The 14332-nt window shown below is 36.0% G+C and overlaps 1 protein-coding gene across 2 annotated transcripts in view; it reads right to left on the reverse strand.

Annotated features, from left to right (window-relative positions):
* The window catches only part of vwa5b2 (von Willebrand factor A domain containing 5B2), a 45617-nt gene extending 35805 nt beyond the window's left edge, over positions 1–9812 (reverse strand). For both annotated transcript variants that reach the window (XM_022673149.2, XM_049478658.1), the window contains exons 1-3: positions 9725–9812; positions 2015–2158; positions 478–693 (exon numbers count right to left, since the gene is read on the reverse strand). In XM_022673149.2, coding sequence (XP_022528870.2) covers positions 478–693; positions 2015–2153 — 355 coding nt within the window. In that variant the 5' untranslated portion in view covers positions 2154–2158; positions 9725–9812. The remainder of the gene's footprint in view (positions 1–477; positions 694–2014; positions 2159–9724) is intronic.
* Between the last annotated feature and the right edge of the window lie 4520 nt (positions 9813–14332).

The raw sequence follows: 14332 nt of genomic DNA on the forward strand, positions 1-14332 counted from the left end.
GCTTGCTATAAATAAACGGAAGTGCTTTACTGACCCAAATAAACAGATTTCAGGAGAGAAATCTGTGTAGTTTAACATCCAGCACTCATTAACTCGTTTTGACTTTAAAAGAAAATGCTTTTTTTAAGTATTACAGTTCTGTTGACTTAGCTTAGCTTTACGTAGCTAGTGCTTAACTTAGTTACCACCCAATCGCTACAAACCAATCAGTGTAAAGTATAGGGCGACGCAGCCTGTGTAGGTAATGACAACAGAATGTAGTAAAGTCCGCTCAATAAAGTGCAGTATGAATACAAAATCTAACCAGACTAAATGTACAGTATATATGTAACAAACACAAAAAACATTGATTCAAACTTTGATCCATACTTTGAGGTATGAAAACATCTGTAAATTAAATCCAAAAAGCTTATGGGGGCCTTTATATATATATAAATATGTCTGAACACTGTGTGTGTGAGCCTGTGTGCATCTCACCATTGGAGCACTGTATGTCCAGGCTGGATCCTCCACAGCAGTTCCATTCCCTGCTCTGGGCATACTGATTACTGAAACCTGTCCCAGGGCAGCAGTCCAAACAGCATTCCTCCAGCTTTCCCCGGCTCTGCAGCTCCACACTCAGCAGCCTGCTGGAGACCAGCGCCTCGAACCCCACCACCACTTCATGCTCCCCCAACGGATACACAAATACCCCTTAAAGGAAAAATGCAGTGTGAAATGGACTTGTGGTGTAGTGAAACATGATAATGAGTACAACCTTGCAGCGCATTTAGCCGATGCTCCCAACAGCCTTACAATGTTAGTGATAGGAGCATAGCTCTGCTCATGCAAAGAAATCTTTACACCATTAAAAGCTCAAAGTAGCTCCACACTTCATTGGTAGAATTCTGATTGATGAGTCCCTGACTAGATTTTTTTTGTGCTAAGTTATTGCCATTTGTATGGTGATCTTCATTCTTATTACAGACTGGAATTTATGCATTTCCACAGAATTAATTTTGCGATCTGTTCTCCCGTCCTAACTATTTGTTTGTGCTCATCTGTTGACTTGCCGTGACTTCATTTTAAGATGGTGGCATCCAGAGAACTAACTGAAGGTACTGTGTGTATAAACAGTTCTGTACATGTCTCATTTTTTGGTTAAAAAGCTCTATAAACACAATCAACTTACACCAAGCTAAGGAACCAGCATGACCAAATCAGCTGGAAAAGAGCTTTATAACCACACTGAAAATCAAAATACAGCTTAGGATGAAACTGAATCTGGTTTCAAATGGTTTTAATGTAAGCTCTTTGATGGTCAAGTGTTACCAGCAGAAATTGATCTTGAGTTGGATTTTTCAACAGGGAGTTTGAGTTTATTATGCACTTACTATAGATATCATGTTTGTGACTTGACACAGCCTTTTTTGTACTAATAACATTTATACAATGCCTGGTCAAAAAAAATTGCCACCAAAAAAAAAGGTCACACACTCTAATATTTGTTTAGACTGCCTTGCGGCTCTTATTCGCTGTGGCAATAATTTATTTCCATCCAGTGTTGCATTAATTTTTCACCAAGATCTTGCAGCATTTATGATGGTAGAGTCTGACCGCTGCACAAAGTCTCCATCCAGCACATCCCAAAGATTCTCACTGAGGTTAAGATCTGGACTCTGTGGTGAACTCTCTCAATCCATGTGTGAAAATGATGATCTCATGCTGCCTGAATCACTCTTTCACAATTCCAGCCCCATAAATCCTGACATTGTTCATCTTGGAATATGGCCATATCATCAGGGAAGAAAGAAATCCATTGATTAAATAACCTGATCTATATTCAGTATACTCAGGTAGTCAGCTGACCTCATTCTTTCAGCACATACTGTTGCTGAACCCAGACCTGCAGACCAACTGCAGAATCAAACCCACATCATTTACTTACTTACATCCAGGTGGTGAGGGTTTATATGGTAAGTATGAACAGAGGCTGTAATCATGTGTATCTCCTCCCTTCTGTATGTTTACTTACCTTCTACAGGTTCAGGTTCAGTATTAGCATATGTCAAGTGTGCTGTGATTCCCAGTGAACAACCATTGGCACAGGAAGTGATGCGGGAGCTCTTCAGCAGCAGTGGAGCCCATGTGGCACGGTTCCTCAAGCCTGGCATCCTCCCTACACACATACAAACACGCACAAAAAACACATATTACATGAAGCATTTCTCTCTTTTTTTCTGAGTTTTTCCACATTTATTTTGGTTCTCAAGGCTCAACTTCCCTCCTTTTTATCTGGTTTAAGGTGTGATATGTTTATACTGCCCACACCTGTTACTTGCCACAGGTCAGTTGAAAAAAAGTTTTTAATTAATTTTGTGTAAAATTATGTCTATGGCTGTTTTTACACCAGCACTATTTGGTTCGGTCAAAACAGATTCTGGTTTGTTTGTACCCTTAGGGTGCTTTGATTGAGCAGGTGTGAAAACAGTAATTGCACTTGTTTGCGGATCCATAGAACTGGACCAGGACCTGTTAGAACTCTGTAACAGTTCACTTGTGGTGAGAACGTGATCCGGTCTCAATCCGACCCAACTATCAAATATACTACTTTTACTTGAGCTAAACTGCTGATAATATGCAGTTTAATCTAATATATTACCCAGACAACGCTGATTACCACAGCTATGAACAAACACTGTCTCTACTGCTACATGCTGTTTACACGCAAGGTCCGTGATGCATTCACTGCTCACCGCCGCGTGACTCTGTTTACATTGTGTACATGTGCACTGCACGTTCCATTGAAAACACTGTTTAAAAGTGCAGCAGCAAATGTTCAGTGTTCTGTGTTAAAGCAGCTTCACACTGCACAGATAAACACACTGAAACACAGAATCGTCTCACTATATTTACTTTCTTTCTTCTGCAACAGAAAGCTCTGACCAATCCGAAGAGACAATGTACTTTTTTCACAGGTTTGTGCCTGTGTGAAACCAAATCAAACCAAACAGAGGAAGAAATCGCTCAAAGTAAATGAACTCATCAACCATAGAAACCAACTACATGTGTGAAACGCCCTAATTGGTTTTCTTCTGTGTTTTTAATGTTGGTCCAATATAAAAAAATAATTTATTGTTGCTGGTAATCTTTATCTTCCTTCCAAACAGCATTATAATCTGACGCTCTCTTCTGTGTACAACAACATCTAGCCATCTAGCTAGACTCATTAATGCACCACACTGATGTTCTTTCTCCTTCAGCGAAACTTCTCCAAGACCATGACAACAAAGCCACCATCCCATCTTTTCTCCAAGAACTGTTTTCCCTTTTAATGTTTTTTTAACCCTACAGCACCCATCCACCCACCCACCCACACACACACAAACCTCACATTACATCATGCTGCCCAGCAACCAAGAGACCAAGACAGTCGGAGTGGGGATGTACATGTTGATCATTAACAGGCTGGTCAACAGTACACACGCAGTAATTCCCATCCCAACAACAGGGTTAAATGGACAGTATGTAAACACTGGGGCATGTTATGCACACATGTTAAATTAAGCCTTATATCAAACCTTTTATTCGTAAATAGGTTTTGGCTGCATATTAGCTTATTCACTGACAGTCTGTCAATGCATTTTTGTGATTCTACAATTTATACTGAGCATTCAGGCAAACGGTTATTAAAACCCAGTCCACATGAATCTGGATGTTTTTGTCTCACATGAGCAGCATTTTTAAAAATATCCCCGTCCACACGAAAATGCTATACCACTAAAAAACGCTAAAATTAATATGCCAGCCCAGCAGAGGGCGCTTATACCTCCCACCAATTAACATCAAAATACGCATTGAAGGAGAGAACTAGCTAACAAGCGTAACAAGCGCAAATGTCTTAAAAAACTAAGAAAAGCATTAAAAGTTCCTTTATTTGGACAGACGACAAGGTTTAGCTGTTACTCAAAGTTACACCTGAGTATAAAGTGAATATAACACATGAAATTGTGGAATAGAAGTTATGACAAACTAAGTACTGAGATATTTTAGTCTCTCTTAAAGAGCAGTATCCAAAACTGGAAAATTCTGATATTCCAGTTTTAAACCTTCTAATTTAGTTTAAACAGAGACTCCACCTCAAGTATTTATCAGGACTGTTACCTCACTACCTCATCACTGAAACCCTTCCTCACTGCTGTTGTCCATTTCCCCTTTCTGTTTTCACCCATTTCCCTTGGGTGATGAGTAGCTCTGCCACGTATCAGACATGTACATAGGATTTCAGTACCACATATGACCAACATACGTTCACACTGCCACACAAATATTGCATTCATCAGATATGAGAAAACACATCAAATTAAGGCCGATTTTTTTAAGTGTATCATTTAAAATTCACAACTTAAACTTGAACAAAAAGTGCATATTTGTTATCTTTTGATTTTGTTTTTACAGCAGCATAATGCGAGATTTTGGATTTCTTCTTCTGGACTTTCCAGGTCTTTTCTACCTACAGTCAAGGAGTGTACTATACACTTTCATCCACATCTAGAGGATACGCATTACACATGCATTTCTGGACAAGCTGAGAGATACACAATACATTTGCAAATGTTAGACCAACAACCAACACTTTTGTTCTTAAATTAACCAATTATTTTTAAGGTAAAAATATTACGTAATATTGCTTAAAACATCCAAATCAAGAAAACATGTTTCATAGAAAATGATGCCAAAAGTGAGACTAGTATTTGGTCCCATAATAGTTTCCTATTTCCACGTTGTAATATGCAAAAAAATAAAAAAAAATAAATAAAGAAAGAAAGAAAACCATATATGCAGCTACACTAACGTCTATTTCCTATTTGGAAATCATGTATATGGCTATTTAGTACTTGTTTATTTTGTGCTAAACTGGTCATTTTTGATATAATTGTTTTAATAATGATTAAAATTCGTCAAAGGATCGGATCGGGACGCAGATACTAAACAAATGATAATCCTAGATGTACACAGACTCCATACTGTTTATATCAGCTGAAGATCAGTTTTGGTTGTCTTCCTGGTTTTGCACAGTTGTTAGGAGTCCCTTTTTAATGAAATATGAACTCCAGTTTTGTCATTTACCTTTCCCCTTTAGTGTGTGAGTGGATTATATCTAATCTCTGCATAAATTAGCCCTAAATAAGGCAAATGAAGTGAGTCTTTAATTGATTGGTAATTAAGTACTTGGTCAGTGATTTTGTGCAGTACAGGGTTATACAGAAATAAATATGGGTAGATGAATAAGACATCACAGTCAGAATTGAACCCATCTCTCTAGCAGCAGATGTGTGTGTGGTCAGTAGTGTTTGTTTTCTGCTAATGGGCTTTCGTGTGCTCCCGTCTGAGTAGCCCAACACCTGCCACCTGGACAGAGTGTCCACTTACTGAGATTTACTGCACAGTGTAAATGTCGCACACCCCATCTCTCTCTCTCTCTTTCTTTACAAACAAACACACTGCTTTTATAAGCATGTCATCTGAAAAAAAAGAGAGAATACATGAAAACATGGATTCACTCAATAACACATGAAAACAAGCACTGTTATATACAACTTTGAAAAAAAGAGACCCCTTAAAAATGATGGGTTTTGTTTTATTTTGCCAAAGGGAAAAACTCTGGAATATAATCAAGCGATGGATGGATGATCAAAAGCAATCAAATCAAGATGAACTGCTTGACTTTTTGCACCAGGAGTAAAGGCATAAACTTATCCAAAAGCAGTTTGTAAGAATGGTGGAGGAGACCATGACCTTTTTTTTGCATTATTTAAGGTCTGAAAGCTTTGCATCTTTTTGCAGAGGTAATTGCAGTGAAAGATGGTTCTACTAAATGTTACTTTGTGTTGGTCTATCACTTGAAATCTCAATAAAATACATTAAGTTTTGTGGTTCAAGGAGTATAAATACTTTTGCAAGCCACTGTATTCAGAACCCAACCCAAACATATCTCATTTTGTATCCAGATGTAGAGGCAGCAGAAGGTGAATCTAACACCACACAGCTCAATCTCACTGGTTTATCAGTACCACTTTCACTCTCATGATAACATCATGTGCCCAAGATATTTTTAACCTTCTTCAGCTGTATCACTGTGGGTGGCTGCTTGACATTCCTGACATTTCTTGACAGCTTCACATTTAGTATGCATGAGTCTGCAACTACAACAATCACCCCCAACCATAACTTTGCGCCACATGTTGATCCCCTGTCATTCAGACACCTTCTTCCAGTTCTGTAACACTGTGATCATCTACTGATAAAATCAAACATTCAGACACTCTGGTTCTCCAATCGCTGCCAAATCATTTTTCCTACAGAGATTATGATTCAATATATCACAATATTGGTGCTGGGCGGTATAATCAAAAATGTATGTCATAGTATTTTTCAAGATTCTGAAGGTTTCACAGTATTTTTATTGTTTTTTATTTTTATTTATATATTTTTGCATGACTGGGCTTTTATGTTTTTCTATTTTACTCGGCAAAAAACACTCATAGAGTGAGAAACAGCAGCAGGAGCTCCTCAGATAAAGTGCTGTTCTCATTTTTTCCAGGCAGGACAGAGCGAGACAAGTGCTTGACTTTACGGAGCTGAGCTGCCATTACTCCACTTTATTATCTTGTTATGCTAACTGGCTAGCATCTGCTTCTTTGGCTGTGCTGTTCTGCTGCTAACAAGCGCTTGTGACTTAAACACAACACTAAATGAACCACAGTCTGACACCAATATTTACATGTAGACCAATAATTTTAAATGAATACTGTGTTGAGTATTGGAAAACAAAATATAACGATAACTTGATATATTAATATTTTCTTTAGCTTTTATGGGACAAGGCATAAGTCATCTGCCATGTTATAAGGCCTACTGAGCAAAGACTTAAGAAATAATAGGTCCGGAAGTTTAGGTCCGGTTTTTTTATCTACTGGATTAATGTTACAGATATGTTTTTTGTAACCTGTATCACACATTCTTTCAAGTAAACAACCCATCTCTATATATCTCTATATAGTAAGCTCTATATATAAAAAAGCAGGGAAACAGGAGGGAAATCCTTATGTTATGCAGTCATCCATATTAAACGCTGATGACTCAGCAGCTATAAGCCAGTCTACTCCAGACGTGAATCATCAACTGTATAAATTATAATGTGCAACATGGAAATTCAGAGTTCCAGTAAACCTAATCAACCAGCAAGTGCAACAGGCTAACTGTACTAGTTACCAAAACCTGATTAAACGTTATTTATTCAAATTGGTCTTGAGCTGATAAATGGCTGGTTTTAGAAGGTTTACGCTGGTCTCTGATGGTCAAGGAAAAAAAAATACTTACATTAGAATGGTTAACCAGCTCTTGACCAGCAGAGTGTATGTTGAATTAGATTTTGATAATGCTGGTTGTCCAGCTTGGTCTTGCTGGCTTAGTTTTGCTGGTGATGCTGGTAAAATTAACTACAGAACGGAGCCCCTCCTCTACTCATCACCCATTGTCTGTCATCATCTATAAACCCACCTCATAATTCAACCCCTGAAAACAACAATTCCAGATATTAACCTTTAATTTAGTTTCATTAGTAATTGAATTTTACAGAATCTATTCTTTTTTTACTTTCTCTAGTGTAAATGCAATGCACACTGAAATAACACCAGTAATAGCTCTAATTCAGTTTACTGGTACAAACTCAAAAAATAGATCACTGTAATTAAATTTTTCTAGCAGAAACTTCGATTTCAGGTATCAGCGATACAAATTTTACTTGTAATAATATAAAATCTATATAATCTATGTTACCATTGATTTAAATGAAATAATAAAATTTGTACTAGTAAATCTGTATATCTGTAACTGTAGTTTTTTCTAGTAAAAATGATATTGTAGATATCTATAACTGTAGTTTTTACTAGTAGAAATTATATTGTAGATATTTGTAACTGTAGTTTTTACTAGTAAGAAAAACTTCTTTCTTTTAATAGTTACAGAGTTTCTGTGTCTTTTTCTTATTATTATGGTAAAAGTGTGAATGTGCTGTGTTTAAATGTGTAAATGCTGCAGTAGAGAGTGCAGTAACTCCATCTGTTCAAGCACTGCTTACTACAGAGAAAGGCTTTGTAAATTTACATTTTTAAAATGTATTTCCAAAGCTCAGTTTATTTACATTGCTATTTAACATCTGTAAGGTGTTAACCAATGAATTGTTTACTAAAACTCATCCCTTCTTTTTTTAAAAGAATATATGATTTTTCAGGGAGTTTTTTTACAAAATACTTTACAATATACAGTTGGTCTTACATTATTGAAATATCTTTTTCAGTGTTTACTTCATTTGTTTTCCTTTAAAGACCCTGGCAGTTTACTGCAAAGGTTTGTACACTGGATGTTGTATCATTTACCTTAAAAGCTTAAATGGGGATGTTCTTAAACTTATAATTTGATGTAGGTTACACACATCTGAACTCTGTGATTTGAGAGGGATGCAGGCAGATGCCACCGCTGTTCACATAAAAATAAGAGACAAAAATTCTACAAATATTTCCACATTTACATTAAATCTTCAGTTTATGTAATTAGATTAGTTCAGATATCAGCTCTGAAACTGTTACTTTTAATAATACCAGCTCTACAGATTTATGAATCCATTCTAACTAGTTATATTACCAGGACCACATATTCTTAATGTAATACAGAGTAGTTATATATTAATACTGATTTACATACAATTTTACTCTCTTTTATATATAAAACAGCATTTTACCAGAAAAAATACCAAATACAAATCGTGTAATTACTTTATTACTAAAAGAACATATAATTCCAGATAACTTTTTTTTGACAAATAAAAAGTTCAAGTCTACACATCTGACTAGTACAAATGCAATATCTAGATATACAGCTCTGGGGGGGGGGGGGGGGGGGGGGAATTAGATCACATCAGTTACTGAATCAGTTTCTCTGATTTTGCTATTTATAGGTATATGTTTGAGTAAAATGAACATTTTCCCCCAAATTCCAAATAAAAATATTTTCATTTAGAGCATTTATTTGCAAAAAATGAGAAATGGCTGAAATAACAAAACATATGCAGAGCTATCACACCTCAAATAATGCAAAGAAACAAGTTCATATTCATAACATTTTAAGAGTTCAGAAATTAATATTTGGTGGAATAACCCTGGTTTTTAATTACAGTTGTCATGCACCTTTGCATGTTCTCCTTCACCAGTCTTACACGCTGCTTTTGAATAACTTTATAGCACTCCTGGTGCAAAAATTCAAGCAGTTCAGCTTGGTTTGATGGCTTGTGATCAACCATCTTCCTCTTGATTATATTCCAGAGGTTTTCAATTTGGTAAAATCAAAGAAACTCATCATTTTTAAGTGACCTCTTATTTTTTTCCAGAGCTGTATGTACTGTAGTTTTGACTGCTAGTAATGTGCATTCAGGATATGTGCAGTTTTAGTTCTCCATCGTTTGAGTTTTTAGTAGTAAAATCTAAGTTAGGATTGTTCAGGCTAAAACAGCTAGCTATAGAAGTCACTCCTCCTCTCATCTCCATCATCATCTGTAAACGGTTTAAACCACCTCACAGTTCAGACCACTGCAAACAACCAATCCATAAACTCTCCTTATTATTAATCCAGATTAAACGCTTCCCACAGTCAGCCAGTATTAGATAATAGTTCAGTTCTTACTTACCCTCTGAGCTTCAGCCTCTTTGTGGAGCAGCGCTGCTTACTGCTGCTTACTCTCTCTCTCTCTCTCTCTCTCTCTCTCTCTCAACTGCTGCTCCCTTTCTCTACTGCTCTCTCTCTCTCTCTCTCTCTCTCTCTCTCTCTACTGCTGCTCCCTTTCTCTACTGCTCTCTCTCTCTCTCTCTCTCTCTCTCTCTCTCTCTCTTTCAATTTCGATTTAAAGTAGCTTTATTGGCATGAATTGCAATTAACAACTTTAGCCGAAGCAATAAAATAAGTTAATATACAAAAGGTAAAAACAATACATATAAAATATATATATATACATATAAAATATATAGATATATATATATATATCTTTTATAATAAATAAATAATATATTTATCTCTACTGCTCTCTCTCTCTACTGATTTCTCTCTCCTTCTCTCATCCCTATTTCTACTGCTCTCTCTTCTCTCTGTCTCTACTGGTTTCTCTCCTTCTCTCATCACTCTCTTTCTACTGTTCTCTCTCTCTAAGTTACTGCTTTCTCTCTCTCTCTGCTGCTCTCTTTTTCTCTACTGCTCTCTCTCTTTCTGCTGCTCTCTCTGTACTGCTTTCTCTCTCTCTCTCTCTCTCTCTCTCTCTCTTTCTCAATTCAATTCAATTCAGTGTAGCTTAATTAGCATGACTGTAAATTACAGTGTTGCCAAAGCATTACAACAATTAACAACAACAATGATCTATAAACATACATAACAGACATAATAACATTTATAACAAAAATAATTATGTCAATAATTATAATATATTATAATAATCATTTTCTCTCTCTCTCTCTCTCTCTATTTCTTTATCTCTCTATCTACTTCTCTCTATATCTCTTTCTCTCTACTGCTCTCTCTCTCTACTGTGGCCACGCCTCTCCGTGCGAGGCCACGCCCACACATTACACCTGACTTTTTGTTTACTCAAAACATTTTTCTAAAACCTACATTTTTACATTTTTACTTATATTTGCTGACAAAATAAATGAGGTGGGATTTTTCTCTTCTGTTTACTGTTGGCTTTTTGTGGCTTTTTTTGCGATTAAAGAAAAAAGTGTACTAAACATTTATTTATTACGAATTGTGACATATAGGGAAAATCAACAAATAAAGCTTAAAAAATGTTTTTTCATTAACTTTGCTGTGGTCTCTAGTATGAGAGAATTGACTGTGAGTCGTTTTTTTGTGAAGAAAGTGCTCTGGGTCTCCTGTTTCAGTACGACAGGATTTCAGCTCTTATTTTTACTAAATATTAATGACGATAAAAATTATATGGAAACCTACATTTGTAAGGAGTTTCCTCCCAGGTCTTCCCGCAGCACCTAATAGTTGGGCTGGCCCATAGTCTGTGTATAGCTTTTTTTTTACAGTCTTTTTTACAGTCTCTGGGCTGGCCGCATTGACAACAAATGCACCTCCCCAGAATAGCGGCATCTGTTGGTTAAACAGGTTACTGCACCATCGGGAAGACACTATTTCTCGGGCAAGATAAATTCAGCTAACTACTTACAGATTTAAAGGCTTATTTCACCTAAAAAATACCAATTCAGCTAACTACTTGCAGATTTAAAGGAAAATACCAATTCAGCTAACTACTTACAGATTTAAAGGCTTATTTCACCTAAAAAATACCAATTCAGCTAACTACTTACAGATTTAAAGGCTTAATTTCACCCAAAAAATACCAATTCAGCTAACTACTTACAGATTTAAATGCTTATTTCACCAAAAAAAAAAAAAATTCAGCTACCTACTTACAGATTTAAAGGCTTATTTCACCTAAAAAATACCAATTCAGCTAACTACTTACAGATTTAAAGATTATTTCACCCAAATATTACTTTGTCTTAGAACTCCCAACCACATATCAGAGACACAAGGAAGACTTAGGGCTATAATATGTATTTGATATCTGAAATGGAAACTACTTTTCAAAATCTTTTTGGAACTCCAAAGTACTCTAGTGTCTATTAGAGCTGGGTGATATTGTAAAACAAATCTCAATATTCTTGAAATATAAGCAATTCTCAATTCTGATTACGATTTACAATTTTCAGTTCTTATATTTATTAAAAAAAATTGTAAACAGTCAGCACCATTTAAAATAAGGCATAACTATTGTTCCCTTTAAATGTTTTTTTTTTTAAGAATAGTAAGCAGCCCCCTTCAAACTTACATTCAGCTTTTATATTAAAGATGGTACGAACATAACCTACTTGTATTTCAGTATTATAGGTAAGAAAATGTGTAAAAAGGTGTAAATCCCATAAAAGAGTTCTTTACAGGGTTCTGACAGAATCCAGCAAAATTCAACTATTAAAATACACACGCACACAATTTTATTAATATTTGACATTGTAAAAAAAACACCACACACTGCAGCAGGTTTCATCAGCACCTCCCGGACAAATGACAAAATACTGCAAGCCCAGCACAACCGCCTGCTCTGTATCCAGTGTGTCCAGCTTAATTGACTTTGACCACAAGCTCAATAAGAGCTAACGACCCGGTCATAAGATGTCTGCTGTTCCCACCAAGCAGAAACACACACACACACACACACACACACACACCGGTAAGTATGATGAAAACATTTCTATTAAGGCTCTCTAGGGTGTGATAAGAGATCCCAGTTAATTTTAAACCAGTGACCTCGGCTATTCCCCTGGCTTTGCATTAATATCGTACATCTATTAATTTATCTTTACTCTCAAGGAATTCCACATACACACAGTATATCCATCTATAGCAATGCTTTGAAGTTTGTAGAACTTTTTAGAAGTTTGAACTCCTAAAAAAAGTTCTTATACAGCTCTGGAAAGAATTAAGAGATAAAAGAGTATAAAAAATAAAGAGTATAAGAAGAACCAAATCAAACAAGACAAAAATAAGAAAGGAAAACAATCCAATATGACATATATTTTCCTTATTTCCCAAACTTTGAAAGCATTATAGTCTTTGCCCCCTTGCTGATTTGGGCCTGCAGTTCTTCGTCGTAGGGCCCTCTTGAGACTGTTGTCTTCTCTGAGATGTTGACTGTGCTGAGCTGGCAGTATTGTATTTGTTATTAAATGCTGCCCCCTGCTGGGTAAAGATGATACTGCGAGACAGTTTTTCTTGATTTGGGTGTTGCTCTGTTCAATTTTGTTGATTTTGGCGCCAACTTCGGCTCTTACTCAACAATATTCTCCTGACAAAGATGCTGTAAAGAAGAACACTGCTCAGGAATGTGTGCTCCATTAGCCTGAGAAAGCTGATTCTAAAATAAAAAAAGAGCTTAATAAGTGAGCCCACTAAACTAACTATCGATCTAAATAGAAAAATGTTGAACTGTGTGCTTTTTTTTTTACCAGCTACCAGCCTCATTCCTGATAAAAAAAATCCATCTTAAGACCAGCTGGTCATCCAGAAACTGGTCTTGAGCTAGATTTTTTTAAGCAGTACCGGCATTATTCAACAATTTCAACGTTGCGCTGGCAATGGCAGCAGTTAGGCTTGTCCATTGTAGCTAACACTGCATTAGCAATGCCAGCAACCGAGCAGATCACTGTTTTTACAGTTTTACAGGTACAGTTAGCTAACAATTAGCCCGGTTTGTAAGCATTCTGTGCTGAACCATGTCTATGTGGGAAAGCCAATAGAAATGTAAAAAAATGATTAACTGCAGAAAAAAAGTGGCAAATGTAAAGGTTCTCTAAATTTTTCTGTGTTCTTCACATAGCTGCTTGTCATGGTTTGTGGTTTTGCTGAACTGTATGGAGCTCTGAAAGGACACAAGGGGGGGAAATTACATGTGTGAAAAAAATTCTGCTTGTAAAAAGACTCGACTCACCATTTGTTTCGGGATGGGAGCTTTTTTTTCTTAAAAAACTTGTTGAGTCATTTTACAAGCAGGTTTTTTTCAGCCATGTAAAATTCAATGTATTTTCCCCCTCATGTCCTTACGGGTAGTGGCATATTCCACTAAATCGGTGCTTGTTATCAATTGTTCATTCATGTTACCCAGTATTCATTCCTGTTACACAGAGTTCATTCTTGTTATTTGATCATTTACTTTTCCCCTCTTGTTTTTAGATACATTTGCCCATTTGATTAATAAATTGCCTGATAGTACATTTGATCAATTTCAGGTTTGGGTCTTCTCGAAAAGATAAAAATGGCTTTGCGTATTTTAGAAAAAAAAAGTGCATGCATATAAAGTGATTTTTTTTTGTCATAAATATCAGTTATTTGAACGAGCAGTCAAAGATTTCTTAAAAATAAATCAGAGCAATTAGTGGACTTGCTTTTAAACATTCTTTTTAAAAGTCACATGAGTTTTGGTAACAGAACTGAGAAAAATGTATAACCACCTGAAATCTTGTAAAAGTAAAGTAAAGCTGCCTGAGTCCGACTAGTACATGTTTTAAATAGTTAAATATACAGCTCTGGAAAAAAAAGAAACAATTTAAAATTATGGGTTTCTTTGATTTTATCAAATTGTAAACCTTTGGAATACAATCAAGGAGAATATAATAAAGCCATCAAACCAAGCTAAACTGCTTGGATTTTTGCACCAGGAGTGGCTTTAGGTTATCCAAAAGCA

Source organism: Astyanax mexicanus, chromosome 4 (genome assembly GCF_023375975.1).
Source record: "Astyanax mexicanus isolate ESR-SI-001 chromosome 4, AstMex3_surface, whole genome shotgun sequence".
Lineage (NCBI taxonomy): Eukaryota > Metazoa > Chordata > Actinopteri > Characiformes > Acestrorhamphidae > Astyanax > Astyanax mexicanus.